This window comes from Mus musculus, chromosome 2 (assembly GCF_000001635.26).
Source record: "Mus musculus strain C57BL/6J chromosome 2, GRCm38.p6 C57BL/6J".
In the NCBI taxonomy this organism is placed as follows: Eukaryota; Metazoa; Chordata; class Mammalia; order Rodentia; family Muridae; genus Mus; species Mus musculus.
In genome coordinates, this window is record NC_000068.7 from 174,759,323 (window position 1) to 174,784,375 (window position 25,053).

The 25,053-nt window shown below is 48.3% G+C and overlaps 1 protein-coding gene across 1 annotated transcript; it reads left to right on the forward strand.

The window, feature by feature from the left end:
- Positions 1-1,296: 1,296 nt before the first annotated feature.
- Positions 1,297-24,720, forward strand: Edn3 (endothelin 3). Its single transcript, NM_007903.5, has 5 exons — positions 1,297-1,696; positions 2,191-2,503; positions 19,266-19,442; positions 20,364-20,429; positions 22,560-24,720. The coding sequence occupies exons 1-5, from the start codon at positions 1,645-1,647 to the stop codon at positions 22,594-22,596; spliced, it is 645 nt and encodes a 214-aa protein (NP_031929.1). The 5' UTR covers positions 1,297-1,644; the 3' UTR covers positions 22,597-24,720.
- Positions 24,721-25,053: the final 333 nt, after the last annotated feature.

Below are 25,053 nucleotides of genomic sequence, written 5' to 3' on the forward strand. Positions count from 1 at the left end.
CTCTGTACAGTGTCTTTTACTCTTAACCCTGATTCTCCACCTTTAACCTTCCTTATCTCAGCTGGAGTGAAGACCCAGGGCACACGTCCATCCAGGCAGTGTTTGCTTTGGCCACACCCACAGAGACCAGTGAAGACAACTGGGCTGTCAGTGCCCTCGACGATGGCAGATGGGTATTTTAATGGCAAGGAAAGAGAGAATAATAGATACTTCTCTTGACCTGGTGAAATCCAAGATGATTGTTAGGAGGTGGCACCTTGGAGGTGTCAGGTGGTAATAGCTAACCGGAGCACCGTGGCCTTCTACCACAATCCACCATTAAAGAAGAGCCATCCATGAGCCATGATAGACACCGGACATACTTGGACGTCCAAGACCTCAGAACTGGGAGCAGTATCTTTCTGTGTATGAGCCTTCAGTCTAAAGTGTCTTGCGACACACAGCAGTTCAAACCAACTGGCCTTTAGCTGGACTCCTTGGAGGCAGGGGCATTAGTCTCTTTCTACTTACCATCTGCTTTCTCATTTGCTGTGAGGCCTCAGTTTCCCTTCACATAGGATTCCCCATGGGACCACTTTGCCTGACTGGTTGGGGCTTCTTCTAATGACAAGTGTACCCCTTTCATGGCTTGCCTCATGAGAGCCACCTGGGCCACCTCTTTGGATTCTACTTTTTAGAATGCCAATCATTAGAAATATTGGCAGGGGGAGGAATGGCTTTGAAACCCACATTTTATGACAATAGTCAAAGGTTTGTAGACTCATTAAACTACCGCAGTGCCCTGAAAAGCAACACTTGTATGACTTTTGGAGAGAGGCCCCTCACTAAAGGGGCCAGTGAGGAAATAGGGCTCCCCCGAAACCGCTAACTCACGTTGAGTGGAATCTTTGTGACTTTGCTCTGGTCCTACAGCCCCACCTGTCACTTAGATCTTCCAGAGTCAGGGAGCTGGCTCGGGCACCCATGAATCAGAAGAGTAAAGTACACCCAGGGCCGTGGCACAAGGGCCCTCGGCAAGGGTAAGACCATTGGTGAATAGAACTTTTCCTTTAGACTGACTTCAAAGGAACAAGAAGCCAGCAGCCCTTCTGTGCAGCCCTTTCATGGTCTTGGTGCTCTTGGGGTGGGGGTGAGGTTGCTTTGGGCTGGGCAGGGGGTTTCAAGTGTGAGTCTATGTGTAAGTGAGCAGTGTGAGCACCGGCAGAGTGTGGCCTTCAAGCAGCTGTTCGGGCCTTCACCCTACCCCATCCACCCACGGGGAGCGCGGCGTCCCCGCCTCTCTCTACCCCTGGGTAAGCCTGGGGCGAATGCGCCTCTGGTCAGCTCCCCCCCTGCGCTTGCAAAGCGACCCCCGTGAGCCCCGGGTTCAAAGGCCCAGCGCGGCAGTTCCAGCCCCTCGGAGGGGCGGGGAGGCGAAGGGGGTGGTGCGGGAGCCAGAAAAGCCTGAGCCACAGCCGGCCAGCCCTGCGCAGGGATGGGCAGCGCGCTCTGAAAGTTCGTGACCGCCTCAGCCAAGTAACTCTGAGCCGGGACGCGCAGCTCAGGCAGCGACAGGACTCGAAAGCTGTAGCCAGTCTCACTACCCTTTTGCGGTCACAAGCGGCCACCCTCCAGGCCCGGTGCTCCCGCGCCTGATCGGGGTTCATGGAGCCGGGGCTGTGGCTCCTTCTCGGGCTCACAGTGACCTCCGCTGCAGGTAAGCGGGAGGGGCGGGGCGGCGCTCCTCTCCACGCGGGAGTGCACACAAAAGGAAGCCAGGCGCGGGTCTGTGTTGCGGGGAAGCTGATAAGTCTGGCTTTACACCCTGAAGTCTCCCAGGGGCGGGTAGAAGGGCCTGAAGACATAGCGATAACTTCCACTGGGTCTGGGGGTTTTCAGTTTGGGAGACTTTCTTTGGGCACTTTTCAGAGACTATACAAAAATTTTTTTGAGTTTTACCCAGTGAAGAACAAATAGCTTTCAGATTTCACAGGGACTGCAATAACTCTCAAGTTTTTACTGAATGTGCACGGAGCTTTGTAAACTTTTTAAGGCATTTGGCTTAGTTTGGAGACTTGGGGAAAATGCAACCAGCCTCCTCCAGACATTGCAGAAGTTTGGTTGAGTCTCATTCTGGTTTGGGGGGCGGGGTAGTGGGTGCCAAGAACTCTGTGTCAGCAGCTTAGGAGCCCTTCAATCCTCCTCCTGCAGGACTTGTGCCTTGCCCCCAGTCTGGGGACTCTGGCAGAGCCAGTGTGTCCCAGGGTCCCCCTGAAGCTGGATCAGAGAGGGGCTGTGAAGAGACTGTGGCTGGCCCTGGTGAGAGGATTGTGTCCCCAACAGTTGCACTGCCTGCACAGCCTGAAAGCGCTGGGCAGGAACGGGCACCAGGCAGGTCTGGGAAACAAGAGGACAAGGGGCTGCCTGCACACCACCGCCCTCGCCGCTGCACGTGCTTCACTTACAAGGACAAGGAGTGTGTCTACTATTGCCACCTGGACATCATCTGGATTAACACTCCTGAGTGAGTTGGCCTAGGGGTTTGGGGGAGGAGTGTGGCTCTGTGCCAGGCCTAAGGCTTCAGGGGTTTTTGCTCAGACCTCAGCCCACCTCATTCAGATCCCTGAATCTACCACAGTGCAGCATTCAGCTCCTGCAGTGGCTCCAGGCAGCATGACTCCTATCACAGGCCAGGGGCAACCCACCTCCCCTCTGAGAACCTAGTTACAAAGAAACTCAGTGCTGGATTTGAGATGTGGTGGGGTGGGACTTTAGATGCTCACAGAGTTCTATGCTCCTACCCCAGAGGCTCGTTGGGCTGAGCCTTCCTCCTAACTCTTTGGAATCCCTTAAGAGCAGCTTTGGGGTGGGGGCAAAGTAGGAAGGTAGGCTTGGCAGACCCAAATGATATACATCCCTTGAAATGGCTTCTTCCGTTTCTGCCCATCTTGGATGCCAAGCCAGAGTGACACATGTGGCTCACATGGCTGCCATTCCCCAGGGCTAACCCCAATGTCCACAGCCATGGCCACAGAGGGCCTCTCTGTTCAATCTTAAAATCTCTCACAAATACCTAGTACCAGGTGCTGCTGTATTTAAGTGTCTCTAGGTGTCACCTTTGATAAGAGGCACCCTCCCCTGGAACCATAGAGAAGGTTTCTCTGTTTTATTTTCCACTCAATCCCCACTGGACCACTGGGGTTTCCCCGTGCGCTAAGACATGACTTATAAGCAGCTATAGGGTGTGACCTTGTGGCCACTATCTCACAGCTTGTCTCTTGGATCCCTTGAATCTTGGGCTGGATGATGCTAAACTCAGTTCCTTGGGTGTTCTCTGCATCTCTAGGGATATCTACTGGAACTTGCCTAGGAATCCTTGTCTGGGAGCTTGGAGATGGCTGAGCACAACCCCTCAGCCTAGAAAGGCAACTAGTTATTCTCCTTCAGGGTTTCCTCTCTCTGGAAGCCCATTGGTGTCAGAGTCCTCTGTGCCATGGCTTTGAAGAGTCACTCATCCACCTAGGCATTTTAGTAATAAAGCACACAGGAGAGGGGGTACTCTGAGGGTCCAGTGTTTCCTGATTCTGTTGACAAGACCCCTAACAATACCCAGGTATGTCTGAAATCTCCCCAAGTGTCCAGAGTGGCAGGCAGAACTGGCTTCACTGAAGAGCCACCCAGACTCCTGCATAGGAACTGGGCTCAGGTGGACCCTGGGTTTGTTTAATCATGGCTGCTATTGTCCTTCAACTTCAGGACAATAAGGGTTCAGTAATCCCTTACTGAACCAAGAGCTGTGTGAGACTCCTCAGTTCTGTAGCTGATCTCAGTGGAGCCATTTACTTCCCTCCTGTGTCTGATGAGGCCCTTATACAATCTGTTGGCCACAATGGGGAGATGGGCAGGTTACAGGGGTGAGTATTGGGCCGTCCTGTATTGGTGTCTCTTCTCAGAGTCTCGAGTTCATCTTTTCTCAGAACCACCACCACCCTGACTGCTGTCCTTGATTTCTAACCATTTGCTGTTGTGATCCCACAAATGAACACCCCAGAAAGGGGATCCCTAGGCAGTCAAAAGGCCCTGGGTCCTGGCCTTGGCTCGAATCCCAAGTTATAAGTTTAGAAGAAGAGAGAAGAAACTGAGCAGGAAGGGACAGGGTGGAGTCAGGAATTGGAAACTCCTTTAGGTCTCTGCTTGTTGTCCAATGTTCTGAGCACTGCTTGGGTGGGAATTGAACACCTGGGACATGTCCTAGAGGCTCCATAAACACCCAGAGATATTTGAGATCCTGTGCTGGAATTCTGAGCTGTCTTGGGTGGAGTAAAAGGATGCCATGGACCATCTGCTTCTTCTGGGACAGCCACCTAGAAGAGTTCTCCTCGCGTCTGGTCTACGTCTTCCTCTCTTCTCCTACCTTAATTTACTCTACCCAGTGTGAGGGAAGGGGTGAATCCAGTGTCCCCGTGTTCCGTTCAACCGCTTGTGAAACAAAAGTGACAGTTGCCAGACTAGAGCACTTTGAATTCAGACAAGATAAATAAGTTAGCTGGGAGATGTTTCCTGGATGGCCTTACTCTCTTTCTGTGCATGCAGACGTGTACACGCACACACCGTCTGTTCTCTTCCTCCTCTCCTTCCTTCCCTTAAGTGGATCCATTTTCTATCTTTAACATATTGTAAACAAGATTACAATGAGAGAAAATGAGCTCTATAGGCCTCCAGTGGAATAGAAGAACCTGAAAGGTTACTGACTAACTCACAAGGTCTACATCTTCCTTTCCGGCCCTCCCATCTCAGCCCCTCCTCTCCAGTGGTTCCCTCCCTCTCACATAATTTCTGTCCTAAAGGGGCCTAGTGTTCTCACTCCCCGAGTGCCCCGACGAGGCTGTGGCTGTTCCTAATCCCTGTGGCTGGCTGCTCAGGCTGAGGGAGCAATCTTGATCCTTGTTTCTAAACCAAGAACCTTGAACTATGGGAGTTTCTGCCTTTTCATGATGCTCCAGTTCCTGTCCATTTGGTCGCATGGGGATCAAGTCCACCCTCTGTTTTTGTCCTTGAAGGACACTTGTGAGGATCTTTCATAGGTTGTGCTGAGTAGGCTTGGTTCTACATCCGAGGCTCTGAAGGAGTGACGTTGGAAGTTACCATCGAGCCCCACCCGAGTTCCAGTGGGATAGTAACTGCCTAGTTTAGGCTCAAGGGACCTTTATACTCCCAAGACTCTCTTAATCAGAAGCTCTGAGGTTTTGTGGTTCCTCCATGTTTGTCAGACCCTGAGCTCAGTTAGATTGTGCTCACACACTCAGTATACAATAGATGCTCTATCAATGTTGGCTGACTTTTGGTTAAGCCCTGAACCTAATTTTGCTTTCTCACTTTAACTTTTGCCATGGCTCTAGTCTGAAGGACTTTCTCTCTTCCAGGAAGTCTCTTTGTTCAGAACGTGTGGCCCCTTTAGAGACTCAACCCTTCACTGCCCTGTGGAGGTGCATATCTCTCCATGTGCCTTACCCGTAATTTTCCTCATGGTCTCCAACAAAGCCCATGGACCTAAAGATCCACACTTGACCTTTACCAGTTGGACTTGGCATCTGAGATCACAATTAACAGATGGCACAATTAACAGAGTTTCCTAAAACTTGCCTCAGCCACGCGAGGAGCCCCGACTTCCCACAACCCGCAGTCAAATTCCAACATTGCCAACAAAAGCAGAAACAAATCCAAACCAAGGGAAACCTCACCCCATCTTGTCCTGGAAAATTCACAAAGCCTAAGACAGTGATGAGGGAGGTGGTGCATGGGATGTCATGTGTGTATACATGTGAGTTGAAGGGTGGTACATGGGATGTCATGTATGTGCACATTTGAGTGGGGAGATGGTGGGTGGAATGTTATATGTGTACATACTCAAATGCTTAGGGCTGCCCTGCCTGCACAAGTGTGCTTAAAACACATGTGTCCTACCGTCAAGACAGGTGGGGATTGTACCACTCAGAGTTCTCCAGAGAGATAGAAGCAATAGGATGTGTCTGTACAACCGTGTGGAGACAGAGGAATTAATGTTATATGATTCCAGACAAAGGTCACCAATGGCTGAAAATTCTAGTGAGAGATGGTGACACAGACTTGAGAGCAAAAGGAGCCCAGAATCAGAATTCTGTCTTTGTAAGGGGACCTGAGTCTTGAAGGCTGCCAACTGGCTAGACAAATGCTATCTAGGTAGTGGAAGACAATGTGCTTTGCTCAGAGGGTACTATATACATGGTAATGACATCTGAAAAATACTGTCACAGCTGCTTCAAGGTTGGTGGTTGACCAAACAACTGGGCATTGAGAAACAAAATGAACCCTCTTGTGACATTGGTTCTATCATGCCCCACAGAGGAGGTTCCCTTCTGAGGTAGGTGGTTGCTAATCATCCTGAAATAACAACGGAGCAACCAGGGAACCCAGCAAAGAGCCTGGTGTGTGCTTCCTCACCCCTGTGCCAGGGGACCCGCCATCTGTTAATCCCTTAGGGACATCTGAGGGAGCCACTGTGATGCTGGGATGGCGACCATGTTTCCCAAACAAAACTCTGAGCCACATGGCTGACAAGCAGGAATGTATTTATGGAAAGAGCAGGCCAAGACACTGAACCGTGACTGTGGTATGGTGGGGAGACTGGTGCTATCTTCCGACTCTGCTTGGCTTTGAGTTCTGGCCATACTTCTCTGTATGACAGGAGGTGCCATCCCCTCTGTAGGGTGCAGATTCTGGTACAAGTGTAAGGGAGTCACCAAGGGGTCTCCCTGAGTTTCTCCAACTGACACCTCCTAAGGACATCCAGCCTGCTGCCCAGCCTTTGCCAAAGCATGCCACGCTGACTTAATCCCTCAGGAATGACATTTGTTTTGCGTTCTTTCTTTCCCCAAAGAAGTAAAGAGTAGACTGATAATGATAATAATTAACACAACATTTGAACTTGCATTTTAATGTCTTTTACTGCAGAAAGGCACAAGTTGTGCTTTCAGCATCTGTGGTCTTCAAGAAAGGCCTTTTAGCAGGTTCCGAAGAGCAGCTGCCCAACTGTTACAAGATCCCAATGGAATTTAGGGGTCTGGGGCCCTAGCTTCCTGCAGACTAGAGCATTTCAGGATCCCAATAAAAGTCACCCTGTTCTGTAAGCCAGCCCTTGGTGGGATCATGCCTGTGTTGGGTTTATTTGAAGCAGAGAGGACAGTCTTTATGGCCATCCGTCACGAGTGACTGACAGGCCCACAGTGACAATGTGGATTTGTGAAAGCCGTACAGCTCTGTTTGTGGTAGTGTTTGTGTGTGTCCTCCACAGTTTTCAGGAGGCTGAGTCGTTTACCTGGGGTTGTAGGAACCCTCAGCTCGGTAGTGTGGCTTCTAGAATGGTCCTCTCAGGCTCCCCCTGTTTACTCTTTTTTAGCACAGGCCTACCTACTGGGCTGTAACTAACTCCTGCATCCGTTCTTTTGACAGTGTGTGTGTGTTCTCATCTGTATATGGTTACATGTGTGTTTATGGGTGGAGGCCAGAGGTCAACATCATGTGTTATCCTCGGTCATTCTGCATTTTGGTTTTTGAGACAGGGTCTCTTCCTGGGGTTTAGGACTCACAGATTCAGGTAGATTGACTACCCAGCATGTTCCAGGGATGCCTCTGTTTTTGTCTCTCAATGCTGAGGTTGAACTCACCACCGCATTCAGCTTTTTATGCGGGTGACTGAGATCAAAACTCAGGTTTTCATGCATGTGTAATTTCACTGACTGGGCCGTCTCCCCCCGTCTCAGAAACACCTTTATGAATACCACGTCTTCATGGCAGTGAGTTCGGCTCGGGGACATAACTCTTATCTCTGGCCACCTCTGTTCTTTTCAAGGGTGATGTTGATTCATATACACAACTCTTTGGAATAACACATCTGCCCCTTTGCAGAATTCGTTTTGCAGATATAAAGACATACACAAGCAAAATTACAAACTGTGGGTCCATCATATGTATACATTTTATTATGGTAACTTAGTGTTGACTTGATGAGATGACTATTAGCCTTTGAGAGCTGTGGGTGGGCCCTTGGATCTGGTAATGTATGTGCCTGGCACACTGGCAGGTTTAGCCTGATGGCAGAGATGCTGGGATAGACAGGTGTGGGTCTGAGGGATCCACAACCCCTTGACTCCATCCTGAGTAGGAGTTTTCTTTTTCTGACTGTTGTTTCATGCTCTATCATTCCTAAGTCCATGCCCTGACCAGCCTTTTACCACCTGGTGCGATCACAAAGAGAGATGGATTTGCTTAAACCCATTATCCCTTGCTGTCCAGAGTCTCACACACCTTGGGTCCAAGACTCATGGCATTTAGAGAGAGGGGGACCCCAGAACTTCCTCATGTGAATTTTCACAGCCAGGGGAAGAAGAGCCATGTGTCATTGAAGAGCTTAAACTCATATCATCTTAGTAGAGATTACACTTTGAAGACGTCTCTCTGTGGGTCTCAGTTCCCTGTATGCCTGTTAGGGGAGTGAAGAGTCTGTGAAGGTAACTGGGGGAAATATCTGTGGACTGGTCAACATAATACTTAGGAGTAGTCACCAGCCAGGTCTAGAATACATAGAAACATGGCCATCACAATCCAGGACAGCCTCTATGCCTGCAGAAACCTATCTCCACAGAGTGACTGACTGTCTTGCTATTTTCCATCCCATGCTTGGACATCAGTGACTACAGAATTCCTTCTCAAGTTGACTTCTTGGACCAAGAGAACTCTTGGTGTTTCTCTTGGCCAGAAGTAACCCATCTGCAAGTGTCTCTCAGACATGCAGCATTTCTGATGCTGTCTTTTCTGTCTATTGGTGTCCAGTTAACATAAAGGTTTCTAGACTTTGGGAAAAGGTGTGTCTGGCTGTCCCAGTGGCTGATAAGTAGCTAGATAAAGCTACCTTTGGCCAAAGGTTGTTTCAGGTTGGGGTGGGATTTTTGTCCCGCCCTCTTCTGTTATTTCCTGTTGCTTCTCTTTGTTCTTGGTAAATTATCAGAAGACTTGAAGACCGGAGCATGGTGCTCCCTGAGGTCCTCCACAGGTTTTCTTGGCACAGTAGGCAGCACCTGGCCACCTCAGGGTTCGTTAAACACTCGGTTCAGCGTCTCTCTGTTAAATCCTGTGGAGTGTTGAAAGGAAGTCATGGCCTGCCTTCTTACCTGGAAGAGTCTAATGGAGTCCAAGCAAGGGATTTGTAGCTGACAAGCCCTGAGGTTCAGAGCTTCCCACTTCATCTCGGTCCAGATCTAGTCCCTGAAGTAGGTACAGGAGACAGTGTTGCCAGCAATGATGGAGAGAAGTCTGTACACATGGACTGCTGAGAAAGAACTGCATGGTATGTTTTCAAGAAAGGTGTGAAGGAAATAATGCTGGCCTAGTTCACGGTTCTGACTGTTCAGTCTCCCCGGACTCTTGAGCTTGGATTTTCCTATGCATCCGTTTCCACCTCCTCCTTGGGTAGTCTAACACCTTATATGTCAGTTTTCAATTTGAATAACTTAGTTCTTCGAGCATGTGACAGGAAGACACTTTACTTGAGAACCTTGGAGTTCAATTTCAGAGTAGGTTTGAAGGTCATCCCTACAAGGTGACCTTTCTCTGGGCTTCCCACTGGCTAAAAGCCCCAGAGTCAAGAGGAGGAGAGCTCTTGCCTGGGAGCAGAGTCAGGTTCCTCTGGAATGCAGCTGAGCCCTGCCTGAGGCTCACCAGCGGCTTGATTGGAAGCAAGAAAGCTTAGTGAGAAGAGGCTGTGACCCTGCATGACCCCAAGGGTGCATTTGGGTTTCCGCTAGATGAAAGGGGTGTTGCAGTTAGGAACTTGGCCTTAAATCTGAAAGCCTTTGCAAGTCCCTGACATCTCTGGTGTGGTTTATTCCTACAAGAATTTAAAACAAAGGAAGCTGGGAGGTAAACAATGTTTTCCTTAAGGAGGCTCCTTGGCCATGGCTGGAACCGGACTGACTTCAACATTCCAGCTCTCAGTCCCGAGTTGCACCCTTGGTGTCTCCGAATGTCTGCTGGGGAGCTGTTAGAGAGTTCTGTCCTCGCTGGAGGGGACCCTGTTTAGCCACTACTTGACTTTCAAGTAGTCCTATGTCACATGAGAAAATGGCCTGCTGTTGTTCTCCGTTGGCACAATGGCACTGTATAAGAGAAACACATATGTGCAAAGATTCACATGTGCACGTGTGCATGCCCAGCATGTCTACATGGATATAGACCCTTGTGCCCCTCAACTGCTCTCAAAGGGAAAACGGACTTTTCAGAATGGCTGGACGTGGTGGATGCTGGGTTGTTTGTCTAGGCACAGTACAGTACAGGAGGCTAAATTCCTAGTAGCCCGCAGGTCTCCCTATCATAAAGTAACAGGACAGAACCGTGCTGTCGCATCCATGTCAGCCCTGACACAGAGTCTCAGAGCCAAGAGCTCTTGAACAACTTGGCAGCACTCAGCCTGGCCTTCTTTTATGGCCTTCCGAGGCAGGCTTAGCAGGAGGCTCTGGTAAACAGGGACAGGGCTCCACATCCTGACCCAGTAAGTTAAAAACCAGAAACAGATTGCTTGAGTCTGTTAGAAAAGGCCCAGAGACAGAGGTGGCCAGAGGGACAAAAGGCCTATGGTGAATGTGGGAAGAGAAATTGCTTAGCTGAAAGATAGCAGAAACTAATTGAGAATACAGAACTGACTTCCTTGTGTCTCTTGTGGGACAAAATGGAGGCTGAAGAACAAGGTGTTTCTGGGCGTGGAGGCACCAACATCTTAGCATGGGACGGCAAGGTATTTTCATAAAGTTGGAATGAGAGAAAAGTCTATACCTGTAGCAAGAGCTTAGGTGCTGACCTGGTGCCTGCCCACCTTTGGCTGTTTCCCTACCTGACTTCTCACTTGAGGATAAAGCTTGACTCTCCAGCAGGGGCCAGGCAATTTAGTGTTGAGGGAAGCGTTGCAGTTACCAGCACTATCAAGATGGCACTGCACACAGCCACATGCAAGACCTTGTTATCAGCGTGATGACATTTGATCAAGCCAAGTCATCAAGACCTTTTCTGTCCTGAACCTGGACTCCCCTGAAAAAGCAGCCAGGCGGGCCTCGTTCACATCCTGCAGGTAATTTAAAGAAGCATGTGATAGTGTCGGCATTTTTGAAAACCCCCTCTACAGGGACCCCCTCCTTCTAATACCTGCTCTGATCTGCCTCTCCAGGCTCCACGTCTGGCAGCTATTTTGAGCCCCGTCTGTCTGCAGCTTTGCATAAAGTTGTAATGAAGCCAGGTCAGAGAGACGAGGGTTCTCATGCCTACATCTGACTTGCAGTTCGTCAGGGTCATGTGGGGCTGGAAAGAGAAACTCTAGCTCCTTTGATGCTTTTGGTCGCACAGCGGAGGGGAAGCTACCCACTCCAAGGCTTCTTTAGATGTCCTATTTTCTACATTATTCTCTTGACTTTTCAGGGGAGAACAGAGCCTTTAACTCTTAAGCTTCCTCATAAACATGCCAGAGCATTTCCTAGCGTCCTCTGTTCCTCTGACCCCTGTGCGAAGAAGGGCGAGCTGCTTCTGTGTTCCAGGGAGCTTGGAGACGATGCTTTCTCTGGCTTTGGGTTTTATGGGAGTTTTGCTTGTTTGTTTTTCTAAGGCCCAGTTAACTGGGTAAAGCTTTCTAAATACAGTTGGTGAGACCCTGGGAACCTCTCAGACTGGTGAGGCAGTGGTTGGTGCTGAGTGGTCCTGTCAGAGTCAAGTTCTGGGGGCTTTCTCTGGGGATTGAGTGGCTGATGGTGCTTGGGTGGTGTGGAGGGTTCTTGAAAGGCTCCAGGTGGAATGTGAAATTAGGCGGACCTTCACAAATAGCCAAGCAACCTTACCCTTTTCAGTTCCTTCAGTGGGGAAGAAACACACCCAGGATCTCAGATAGTCATCAGTTTGGCTGGAGCTTGGGGTCTCCCTACTGAGGGTCCTCTCCAGTCTGGTCCATGCCTTGCTTGTCTATGCAGTCTGCTCTGACTAGCATGGTATATGTATGGCCATAGTGATCACGATGAGATGGGGAGCCTACACTTGGGGTGATCTGAAGACTCCATTTCTCCTAGGGAGGCAGACTCTTACCACTAACTGTTTGCCCCACAGTCACTATAGCAGCCTTCCAAAACAACCTGAGATGATTAATACTGTCAACTTGATGGTCTAGAACCACCTGTCTAGTTGAGAACGTTCTTGCATGCTTGTGAAGGAGATTACAGATTGGGTTAAGTGAGGTGTGTTGACTTTCCTTATAAGTGAGCTGCACCGTTCCATGAACTGGGTCCTGGCTTAGATAAAAAGGAAAGCGCTAGCTGGGAACCAGCACTCTTCTTCTCTGCTCCCTGGCTGCAGATTCGATGTACCAGCTGCCAAGTGTTGCTGCTTCTGTGTCTTCTGAGCTTTGATAGGCTGCATCCTCAAACTGAGCTGAACAACCTTTTCCTTCCTTAAGTTGCTCCTGCCAGCTATTTGATCACAGCGAGGAGAAGAGTTACTAACAGGAGAAGGAAGGACTTATTTTGCTCACAGTGTCAGAGGGCTTGTTTGGCACTGTGGTGGGGAAGACATGGTAGACCACAGTAGTTCATATCATAGCAACCAGGAAGCAGAGTCAGAGACTACGAAGGGGTCAGAGTAAGACACACCTTTCTTCAGTGACCTCTTCCTCCTTCTCCTTCTCCTCCTCTCTGTCCAGTTCCTTCCTGTCCTCCTCCTCCTTGTCCTCTTCCTTCTCCTCCTTATTCTCCTCTTACTCCATCTTTGGTTCTTTTGAGACACGGTTTCTCTGTGTAGCCTTGGCTCTCTTGAGACTCACTCTGTAGATAAGGATGGCCTCAAACTCAGAGATCTACCTGCCTCTGCCCCCCATTGCTGGGATTAAAGGTGTGGCCACCACTATCTAGCTCAGTGATATTCTCCTAATACCTTCTATCTCCCAGTGGCTCTGTGATGACCTCATATTGTGACTCCAGCCAGAGCTTAATCCTTTGATTAGGTCAGAGCCCTTGGACCACTAATCCCCTCAGGTTTTGTCATTCAATGAAGTTGGCAATTAAGATTAATTGCCACAGCTTGATGTTGTAGGATTGTAATCTCAGCTTCTGGTGGTGGTGGTGGTGGTGGTGGTGGTGGTGAAACCAAGATAAAGGTGATAGAATGATTTAAAGGCTGGAGTAGAAAACTTAGCAAAAATAAATAGTAAGGAGTAAAACCATGTTTGGGGATGTGGGTTAGTGGTAGAGTATTTGTCTAGTTGCATGAGGCCCTAGGTTTAATGTCCAGTATTTGGAGTGGGTGGGGTTAATTATCATGTCTCCCAAAACAGGTGGATGAGGAAAACTAGAAGCTGGATTCAAGGAAACAGGAACCTCTGACATTGGCCTCAGGTTCTGGATAGAGAAACCCCTACTCTCCATTATTGACAGTGGTATTCCATCTCCGAGATTGTTTTCCCACACCATCTCTATACAGCAGGCAACCTACAGATGTTGGTTGACACGAAGAGGATGACTAGCTAGCTGGCCCTTCTGCATCTTGTCACACTGGAGAGTACACAATTGTCACTGGCTAATGTCTCAGAGCTAGCAGACACCATGGTAGATGCCACCTTCCTTGCCTGAAGAACTAAGCTTAAGATGATGGGCCAGTGGTTGCATCTAGGGAAGGCTTTAATAGAATCTGAAGTCGAGCCATGGCCAGACAGCATGCCAGGGTCTCAGAGTTGTTTGTCTGTAGAGTGCTGGGAGGTTGTATCCAGTGGTGGCTGCTGTCTCCTGACCACTTACTAGCTAGTGGGAATCATTTGTGTCTCTTCTCTTGGCCAGGCCAGCATGGTCCCCAAAGCCCAATGGTCCCCAAAGTACACTGGACTGCCCCATCTTCTTTGCTTGACTGCTTCAGAAGGAAAAGCATGAAAAGAAGGAGGCAGATCTTAACTTGACACATGTTCTGAGAGAATAATGGATATTCCCTACTCTTGGGGAGGTATTCAACTAGAACTTTAGTTTTTCTAACTTAAAATGACAACTATATTTATTAAAAAAAATAGTTATAGGTTCAAATTTTGTGAATGTTTCCCTCTGCCTGGCTGACTTCACATTATGAACGAGGTCACTGACACAGGAGCTATAAACTCAGGTGCTCACCTTAGTCAGATTTTCAGCTACCAAGCAGAAAGTGTCAAGTGTCAGACACTGAAGTATTGCAAGGTCTGTAGCCTTGGGTTAGGTGGAGTGTTTTCTTGCAGCCATCTTGAGGCCAGCACTGCCATGGCAAGATGTGGGGCTGCGGCCCAGACAACCTCAATCAAGCAGGAGAAGCTGAACACGCTGTGGGATGGAGGGGGGTAGCCATGCCAATGAGTTAATTGTATGTGAAACTTTGCTTCGTAGGCAGGACCTCCTATCTGATTTATGATATTTGCCCAGACCCTTCTCCGGCAAGTGTTGCTAAATACCATTCAGTGGGGAAATGAGGAGCCATTTTTCTTTCAGTCTGACCCACTTTCCTTCTGGTTTAGAACTCAGCAGATGAAGTCCCTGTGCTGATTTCCAGCTGGATGTTTGTTTTATCTGTGCCCACTGTTTAACTGTCACATGCAGCTGCCAACTTCACAGATAGAAAGGTGGAACTCCCTTGTTGTCTCTAGGAAAAAAAAAACAAACCCTAAAACCGGGAAGTGTGTGTGTGTTTCCCTAAAGTCATTCTCCTTGTTTAAAAACTTCTCACAGAGAGATAAATGAATGGTGTTCAGTGTGTCTCTGCAGATGAAGATGAATGCAGGCGACTTGGGAGTTTAATATTTAATAACATTTATATATGACATTTGGGAAAACTTGAAAAACAAAGACACTGTGATCGATAAGATTCTGGCATCCTTGTCACTGATTAAGTAATGAGTGTTCTTGGTACATAAGTTGAGAGATAATTTATTACACAAGCACACAAAACACTAGACAGTGCATCTGTAGGTATGACGGAGAGCATGTTGTTTATCCATCCCTTCATCTGCTTCCCTTGTGTGGAGCTCTGTGGTATAACTGGCATGGACAGATGGAAGGACTGCCTGTCTCTACAAAGAATTGCATTATCTAAACCCTGTTCAACAGGAGGCAGTCACAGTTGGGTTGAGTATACTGGTCCAAGGTTCTCAGCTAATTTAACTCTTTTCATGGTTCCACTATTGAGTATTTTGTGTTGCCCATTCAGGGAATGGTGACAAAGGGCAGTAACACAAATGAAGTAGAGACTCTTGTGAGATGGGCGGTGGTGCGTGGCCCGCCTGCCAGAATGACGGAGGGCAGGAAACAGCACTGTTGTGGTCTTCCGGTTCCTTTATTGCTTAGTCACACATCACAAAGACAGCAAGCCTGATAAATGGAATTTTTCTACTGATGAAACTCACAACTTCTCAAACCAATTAGATAATCAAAGGATCTAATTTTCATTCACTGCTAACTCTTTGCTGGACGTGCTCCCACACAGCAGCATCTCATTCCAGCGAGTGCCTGACAATCTTTTTGTGTACTGTGAGGGTGGAGTTCAGGTCATGTAAGTGGTTTATAACTTAATAATGGAATTACCAGGCAATCTCTCTGTACTCTGTGTACTCTTTCTATGCCTGAACATACAGGCTTGATGTTTCTCCTTTATCAGTTTTTCATCTCCCAGGAGCATGAGAATGCTTGCAGGCATGGATGTGTCTATATTTCACACTCAAAATAAACCTAGCTACACGGTGGGTGCTTAAGAGCTCATGAAGTTCTTTGTGATGGTGCTTTCCATGACTGGGCTCATCCAGATGCAAAGCATCTGGTCTGGTCCAGTCGGGATTACCTCACAATTAGCAACCAAAGACTCAATTGACCGGTTTTGCTTTTGTTTTTAATTTCTTTTGCGTTTTAGTATTTTGTTGTGGTTGTTGTTTTCTTCCTACAGGGTCTCATTCTGTTGGTCATCCTGTTCTGGAACTCACTGAGAAGCTGAGGCTAAGGTCTAACTGAGAGTAATCCTCCTGCCTCAATTCTTATTCTACTTTGTATTAAGTCTGTAGCTAGTATGAAAGAAGTAAAGGATTAGCTCTCCTCCTCCTCATCATCCTCCCCCTCTCCCTCTCCCTCTCCCTCTCCCTCTCCCTCTCCCTCTCCCTCTCCCTCTCCCTCTCCCTCTCCCTCTCCCTCTCCCTCTCCTTCTCCTTCTCCTTCTTCCTCTTTTGCTGTGACTTTCCTTTTGATTTTTTTTTTCAGACACTTGGCCTCCAACTTGTTATGTAATCAAGATTAACTTTGGTTGCTCAGTCTTCCCATCTCTCCCTCCTGGGTGCTGCGATTAGGTGTGAGCTTCAACAAGCAGCTCTGCTGCCTGCTCAGGGAGAGCAGTATTCAGATCTGGGGAGGAGACACCCAGACCTGCCTCTGATTTGGAGGGCCACTGGTTGCCTCTTTCGACCGTGCATCTTCCACTCTTTGCAAGGAATCTCTAAAACTGAACACACCTTTTTCCAGAGAGCGTTCCCAGCATTCTGAGTCTTGGGTTCCCCTAGCTGAATTGAATGTCCCTGTAGATATTATCTAGTGTCTGACACTTGAGGACACAGCAGGGCTCAGGCATGTATTTCACTTTTTTGTTTGTTTGTTTGTTTGTTTGTTTTTGAGACAGGGCTTTTCTCTGTGTAGCCCTAGGCTGTCCTGGAACTCACTCTGTAGACCAGGCTGGCCTTGAACTCAAGAGATCCGCCTGCCTCTGTCTCCTAAGTGCTGGGATTAAAGGTGTACGCCACCACTGCCCGATATTTCTCTGCCTACAGGGTAGGTGCTGTTTGTTGGTGATAGATAGATCTTAGATATAGCCTGGGAATAGATGAGGCTGCCTTGGTGTGGGATGAAGCAGGAAGGAAGAGAAGCCACATTGGGGCTTGGTTGCCAGATTTCAACTGAGAACTCTAAAGAATCCTGGGACCCCTAATGTAAGCCTGCTGTTCTGAGGGACTCTGAATGCCATTCTTCCAGGTTGAGGAACAGGGTTTTTTGTTTGTTTTTTTTTTTACTAGCATTTATCAAATTGATCAATAATCTTTTACTATTTAGGCCTGGAGTTGGTGGGCCTCCATGGTGAGCTCTCATTGCAAACCCTGTATGTGGTCACTGGGACAAGATATACCACCAGCTCCTAAGAGCCTTCCATCCCCTGGAGATGGGGATCAGCTTTATAAACACTCTTTGAAGCTGTCGGGGGCGTTTGTACATGGCGTTTTGCTTGAGACTGCAGGGGAAGTGCTAACACATCTCTATTAACAAACACCCAGTCGCCTTATTTTCCTTGCTTAAAACACTTTAGACAGAGCGGTTTGCTTCATCTGAGTGTCTCTACACCCACAGATGCATAATCAGGTGACAGCAATTTCAAAATTGCAGGTCTCCATGTTGATGGAGAAATGGGAGCTTCAGCATTCCTCACGTGTAATTTTCACCAAGAAGCGGAGGACTGGCTTTAATGTCAACACTTGGGGATTTACTGCAACCCTGTTACTGGAAATATGTATCTTCAGTCAAATCTGCAGCGCAACAATGGTCACAGTCTCCTCCCCTCCCCCACACCCTGGTCCTGAGAAAGGATTCAGCTCCCAGTAGGGCTGGACCCTTCGAACTCAGCAACTAGGTCTGCCTGGGCTAGCAGGGAACTCACTCTCTGCCTCTTTAGGGTACTTGGTGGGGAGGAGTTGGGACAAAACCAAGAGGGGCTTGGAGGGGTGCTCTTCTCTGATCTCCAACCCAGCATGGAAGAAGTTCTGTTCCAAGCATCTGTTCCTACAGGCACCCTGCCTGGCTCTCCTCAACACCCCCAAAAAGACTTCCTGGCCCTGTGCTTCTAAAGAAAAGAATTCAATTTGATTTTACTTTGAAAACACAGAGAGGATGTTAGGCCACCCTTTGAGGTGGATAATTGGTGATACTCTGTGGGTCTCATAGAAACAGGGATGAACGAGTAGGCCAAGACTTACTGGAAAAGGGCCTTTGGCCCCATAAGTTTCCTCAAGTTCTTAGTAATTTGTCCCCCAGATCATGTTGAGTTACATTAATGAATTACGCATGTGGTTTTAACTTCTCACTCAACTCTCTACAAGCCTTTCCTCTCTGGAGAATGAGCCATGGTTGGGCTGTGCTCGCTCTTAAAATCGGATTTAAATGTTTATTGCCCTAGATGCCTTCCAATGCTGACCATAACCATAAGTGGTTGATCATTTCAGACAGTTTTTGCTGCACAATAAGACCTTCCCATGATGAATTCCACTCTCAGCCGCCCCACTGAGGTAGTGGCGGCGGCTCCTGGAGAGCATGGAGCATAGCCGGTGGTGTTTGTCTCTTTGAGGACGCTGCATGCAGGGGCTGAGGTGGATCTCTAATAACTGTAATTTCATCTGCCCCACTTTCCCCAGTGCCAGCTGTGAGGCCTGCTGTGTGCCCTGCCATTAAGTTCAGTTAGCACTAAAGTTACCAAGGACAGCCGCAGGTGTGGAAGGCCTTATAGGCAGGCACCAGGTCAGGCTGCAGATAAGGACCAGCAAATGGGTCAAGTAAGATTTCCTTGGAGGGAGCTTTGGGTAACTGGTTTCTGGCAGGAAACCCCAGTGGTTCATGTGTGTGCGTCTGTGTATGCATGTACATAAGGAGACCAGTGGTCAACCTCAGGTGTCACCCCTTAGGAGCCATCCACCTTTTTATGAGACAGACATAGCCAGTTAGGCTGGCGGGCCACCAAGCTACAAGGATCCTGCTGTCTCTATGTCCCCGGCATTGGGATCATAAGCACAAGTGCCACACCTAGCTTCTTTATGTGCATTCTGGGGGCCTACTCAGTTTCTCGTGCTTGAGAGCGTTTTATTAATTGAGACAGGCTGGGAATGAGCTAGAGGTCCAGGCTGGGATCTCAGGACCTGCTCTGGAGGAGCTAGGCCTGCATTGTTTGAGCTGGGAACAAGAGAAGCCCAACTATGTGTCAGTGAGGCTGAGGGCTCTCCTGACTGCATCGGTTTGTTTCATCTCTATAAGGTTTCTAGGGCCGTCAGCCCTTCCCTAGGCCTCCTGCATCTCTTTCTATGTCAGCAGCCCATTTCAGTGTCTGGTTCATCCAAATGGTTCCCCAACTAGCATGCTATAGTAGGGTGCTTCACCCTCGAATGGCTGAATAGACACCCCTCCCCATTTCTCTGTGCTCTGCAGACAGACTGTGCCCTATGGACTGTCCAACTACAGAGAAAGCCTTCGGGGAAAGAGGTCCTTGGGGCCAGTTCCAGAAAGCTCCCAGCCTTCTCCGTGGACACGCTTGCGTTGTACTTGTATGGGGGCGGATGACAAGGCCTGTGCACACTTCTGTGCACGCACCAGAGATGTCACCAGGTATGGCACAGTTTTTAGTCCCACTCATATCTAGGTACTAACCACTGGCGGGCAAAGCTAAGCCAGGGCCTTCACAAAAGTGGCTAGAGGGTAGCTTAGCCAGGTCCTCAACCTTCCTTGCCTTTCAGAACGCAGGGCACAGCCACAGCCTGTAGCTGTGTGAACAAACCAGAATGAGTTGGGAACACAAAAGACTGAAGACTCCACCCGTCCTCCATGTGCATTTTTAGCTTCTTTACAAACAGCAAGCAGAAGTTTATACTCTTGCTACCTCATATAAAGGACCCCTTGTCTGGGGTTTTTGGTTCCATTTCTGTGTGGTCCCTGAGTCACCCTTCCCTCAGACTGACTGCGTGGTCTTCTCAGCTACACAGAGATGCACATAGATCTATTTTGAGTGGTAAGCCACCATACCTGCCCCAGGGCCACCACCTGGACCACTGTTCCCTAGCTAGGTGCCATGAAACTCTTGGCTCCTCTTTCCCTTCACATTGAGGAAAGACTCATCAAGGCAGCCAGGCAGAGCAGCCTATCACCAGCCTAAAGGAAGGACTGAGTGTGTGGATGAAACTCCCGAATTCTCCTTTTTGAGCTTGAAGATCAATCTGAGTAGGGTGGGCCCAAAGGAAAGCAGGCACTGTAGCCTCTGGGCCGGGGCTCTGCCATCTGGAAAATCTGGTACTAGTGACACTCTTGTTCTCCCACCTGGGGTGTTGGGCACCCGGTGAGTAACTGAAGAATGTGTTTGGTACTCAGACATCTACCCACTGAGCCTTCAGTCCTACAGTTGGTGCCTGACACTTGGTCTGTGGGGAACACATACTAATGTGTTTGTTCATGGGGAAGAGGAAGTCATTATTTGTCACCCCCAAAACAGCCACATGGAAATGCTAATCCCTGAAACCTGCTATGTCCCCACAGTTATTCCGGGAGAGCAGAAAGGCCAGCTGCAGAAGAGATGCGGGAGACTGGAGGCCCACGTCAAAGGTGAAGACAGGATACATTCATTCCGGGGCAGAGGGTGGGTGGAGAGCTGGCATCTGGTCTCAATAAGTGGCCAGTGGGACTCCAAAGCTCACAGGCGTCCCCACCAACAGACAGTGACGCCTCTTGGTCTGTCAACTCTGGGTGTATATGGTCATTTGTCACCTTCCTGGTCCTGTGTAACCCTTTGGGGTTTTGGAGCATCCCCGCCCTGTGTCCTTCAACTCCAAGGTGATGACTGACAGCTTGGGTCTCATAGGAATGGCAAAACAGTTACCTGCCCTTTGCATAGATCTGAAGGCTGAGCTTATCAACCCTACCTTGGCCTCTACTTCTGTAACCAAGTGATTCCTGTTACATCATTTCTTCTCCATAGAAGTGGGTGTGCCACATGAGCAGTTCCCCACCCCCACCACTCCCAGCTCATTTTGTTATTATTTTAATACCAATCTCATTTTGTGTTTACTGTGTGTGTGTGTGTGTGTGTGTCATTTTCTTTGGTTTTTGGTATGTGCAATCCTGAGGGCTTCCTGAAACCAAGCTGGGCTTATTTGTCACTCTGTCTGCCAGTCAGAAGTCATTATCTATGATTCAGCCGCACGTCTGCAATGGGACGGTAATTTGCGTTCATAATGATAGCCTGGAGGTGGCTTCAGTTCCTGCAGGGAATGATCAAGGGAAGATTAATCCAAGCCCTGCATACAGGAGCTTCCCAAATCCATAAGATGGCTTCTAGTTGTCTAGAGAAAATGGAAGGAAACAGAGAGGCTGAGGTAGCAGCTTGCCTCAGAGAGCATTTGCCAGACCCCAGCTGGTCCCTACCCAGACTCTTCTTCATTCTTTGCCCACTTTATCACTTTTTGGTACCCTCTAGTCAAACTCACGTGGGTGAGAACAGACTATGATTAAAGCTATGCGTCCCTTGTTATCATTTATTAATTTACACATGCGTTCGTTTAGCCGAGATCAGTCACACACCAGCTACATGTTGGATCCTCACTATTCCTGATGTATAGGGGAAGATGCAATAGGTCTTCTTTAGTTTATTTATTGATGGAAGCAGACAGCAGACAAACATACAACACAAACTGAGGCAAGCAAAGGAAATCTGGACAGTAGACCAAGGATAGAAAGAGCTGGGGTGCTGTTGTTTATCATTGGGTAGACAAGGAGCCATCTGTGACCTTGGCACAAAGACCTGTGGGAGGAAAAAACGTGAGCTATGTGGATGCAGGAGGGAGAGGTGTTTCAGACAGGGGTATAGGAGGGAGGCTAAGAATGGCCATCAAAGGCTCCGTGTGCCAAGAAAACACATGATAGCTTCCTCCCACAATGCTGCTGTTCGGATTGTTCTGTCACATGACCAAAAGATGAGACTGAGGTGCTGGAGAGACATTCAACTGTAAATGCTTGTTCTACAAGCAGGAGAATGAGTGTGATCCCCAGCACCCCCACAAAAAGCTGGGTGTGGTGGTCTGGTCTGTGCCTTTGACCCCAAGGCTGGGATGGCAGCAAAGAAGTACCTTGAGGCTCTCTGGACACCTAGCCCAGCCTAAATAAACAGCCCCAGGCCCTCAGGCTTGACACTATTTTTTTTTTTAACAAAAAATGGCCACTAATCCTGAGGAATGATACCTGGAGTTGCTCTCTGACCTTCACAGGTGTGTGTGTGTGTGTGTGTGTGTGTGTGTAAGCATGTCTGCCACCTCTCCCCGATATCCACACACCCACCGCCATCTGTCAAGATAGCTTTCCAGCACCTTTTAATTCACTTAAAGTTCTTAGAAGACACTTCCTGCCAGAGCAGAGTATTTAACTCATCCGGCATCCCTTGCTGCTTAGATGGGAGTTAGTAATGGCCAGAGGCACACTCACAGAGAGGCAGCTACTGCCATCCTTGGCTTGTGGTTATCAAAGAGTGAGCCAACTGCAGGCCTTCTGGTGGCCACTGCTGTAGCTGTAATCTCTTCCCCACCTTTGTGCTCAGCTTCTGAGCTTGCTGAGCCCTGATGAGGGAAGCTTCCAGGCCGGAGACAGCTAGAGGGGTGACCAGGGCCTCCTTTTCAAACTGGAAGAGCTGGTGTGGCAACATGACATCCTTCTTTTTCCTTTTGTTCTCTTTCCTTGAAATAGGTTGATGTCAAGGACAGATAAAGCCCACCGGCCTTAGCTGGATCTAACAGGCCACAACTGATGCTTCTTGCTTCCTGCAGTGGACTTCACCTGCTCTCCCTGCCTGCCCACTCTTCCAGGAAAGAGCCTTGGAGCTTGTGCATACAGAGTTTGAATTTCCACCTCTTTAGCGACAAGTTGGGAATTGGCCTGAGGCAAAAATGAAAGAATGACCCATCCAAAGAGCCCATGCTTACCTGTACACCCTTACCCCAAGAATGCCCAAGTCCAAAAGACCCCAGTTTCCCTAATGGGTAAAATGATCCCACATGTGCCCTGGGGGCCGGATGCCTGAGGCTCCAGTTTCACAAGGAAATTGTTTGAGAGGTATGTTAAGTCAGAAAGCTACTTACTGGCCTTGGCATGACTCCTCTTGGAGAGTAAGTGGACACCAGGCTGGCTCTTTACAAAAGTAAACACACATCCATCTCCTAGAAGATTCAGGACACCCATGTGGCCGGAGCAGGCCTTCTTCTGCAGCCTGCGTGGCCTGAGCAAGTTAGCGAGGCATCTGTGTGCTTGAGACCTGGATCCTAGCTGGGCAGTAGTCTATGAAATTGAATTTCATAGGACTTAGAAATCTTCCACTGTGCTTAATACTCATCAGAAGAGCAGCTCTCAAAAACAAGAAGGAAAAGAAAACAGGAGATCTAGATGTTCATGAGACAAAAAGAGAAATAAACAACAAGACTCCCCCCTCCCCCATATTCTTGATGGTTTTGAACTCTGGGGCACTCGGCAAAGAGCTGGGGGTTCTGCGATGGCCTCTGTGGCAGAGCTCCCAACCCTGCCTTGCAGTAAGCTGCCCTGAGGGGCAGCTTCAGCTCAAGGCTACTGGTCTGGATATCTGCTTTCATGAATAAATGTGGATCCTTGGGGAGTGGCTTCAAAATAAGCCCAAAAACACAAACTCTTTGTACATTATGTAAATTTCTGTTTGTCTATATAATTGGCAACAACTGGGAATTGTAACCTCTGTTCAAAATCTCTTTTAGCTGAGCTCTTTCTTCTGTGTCCGTGGTGAGTATGGGGGTGGGGGTGGGATCAGACTGTGAGTTCCCATGTAAACTCTACTCTGCAGGCCCAGCTGGGAGAGTCTGCCCACCTCCCCACCAGGCCTCATAGCAATGAGAACCTGTCTTTGGGCATGTTCCAAGGGCACCACGTGGAGACACTTTAGCTATTGTGTGAAGTGGAGCCTTAACCAGATGGTAAACTTCAGAGGACCGTCTCCTAAGTTATTACAGGTGTGAACGTGCCTGCTTATTGAGGGTGTGTGAGAGAGTGCTGGTTTGCTGGGGGGGAATGTACAGTTAAGAGAAGTAATTATTTATTGGGGAACTATTTTCTACGTAACTCCTTTATGGGATCTATTAAAAGTAAAGGCACTGTAGATAGATAGATAGACAGACAGAAAAATAGATTTTAAATTGTGTTCAAAAATCCAAACCCATATCTCTTAGTAGCTAGAAATTGTTTAAATCTCATAAGCACTATTTGGCACAGTGGCCAGATTGTATTTCAAAAACAAATCCACTCACTGTGAGAACACTCAGGAGATAAGTCAAATGCATAATAAAAGAAAATCTAAAAGTTTGCTCTGGCTTGCAGGCTTTTCCTTGCACACAGTTACACATTCACTCTTCACAGGCCTCTGGAGAGGACAGGACAGAGCCAGAGTTCTGGATGTAGGATTCATCTAGAGAGGAAAGTATAGACCAAGGCGGGTGGGCAGCTATTGGGAGGAGAGGAGTTTGGGGACCATTTGAGAAGATAAACATCAAAGTGTCTGGAAAAGAAGAAGGAGGTTTGGATGAAGTTGGTGACTTCCTTGGAATGCCTGCTCTTCTACACAACCTTTTCAGGGAGACAACCATGGGCCTATTGCTCAAAGCATCTGAGAATTATCTCCAGAAGTGATCACAGTAGCAAGGCCACACAGGACATAAAAGCAAATGGAAGGGAGGCTGTTTGATAAAAGAGGGAGAGGGGACAGGAGGGCAGAGGGAGGGCAGGAGAGGGCAAGGGGATGAACATTGTTAAAGTATTAATGCAAATGCCATTATAAAAGCATCACTTTGTATGATCCATGCTAATAAACTTTTAAAAAAGATTCTAAAGCATCTACAGCAGCGGTTTTCAACCTGTGGGTCACAACCCCTTTTAGGGAGGTGGTCACATATCAGATATCCATAGCAGATATTTTCATTATGATTCATAACAGTAGCGAAATTACAGTTATAATGTCACACCGGGATAATCTTATGGTTGGGATCGCTACAGCATGAGGAACTGTGTTACAGAGTCACAGTGTTAGGAAGGTGGAGAGTGTTGGTCTATTGAGTCTGGGTGCAAGGATTCTCTTCCCTGTCTCTGTGCCCCAATTTTGAATCCAAACCCATACCATTAGAGAGCTGGACCAAGACAAAGACACAGAAACATCCCCCCAACCCTA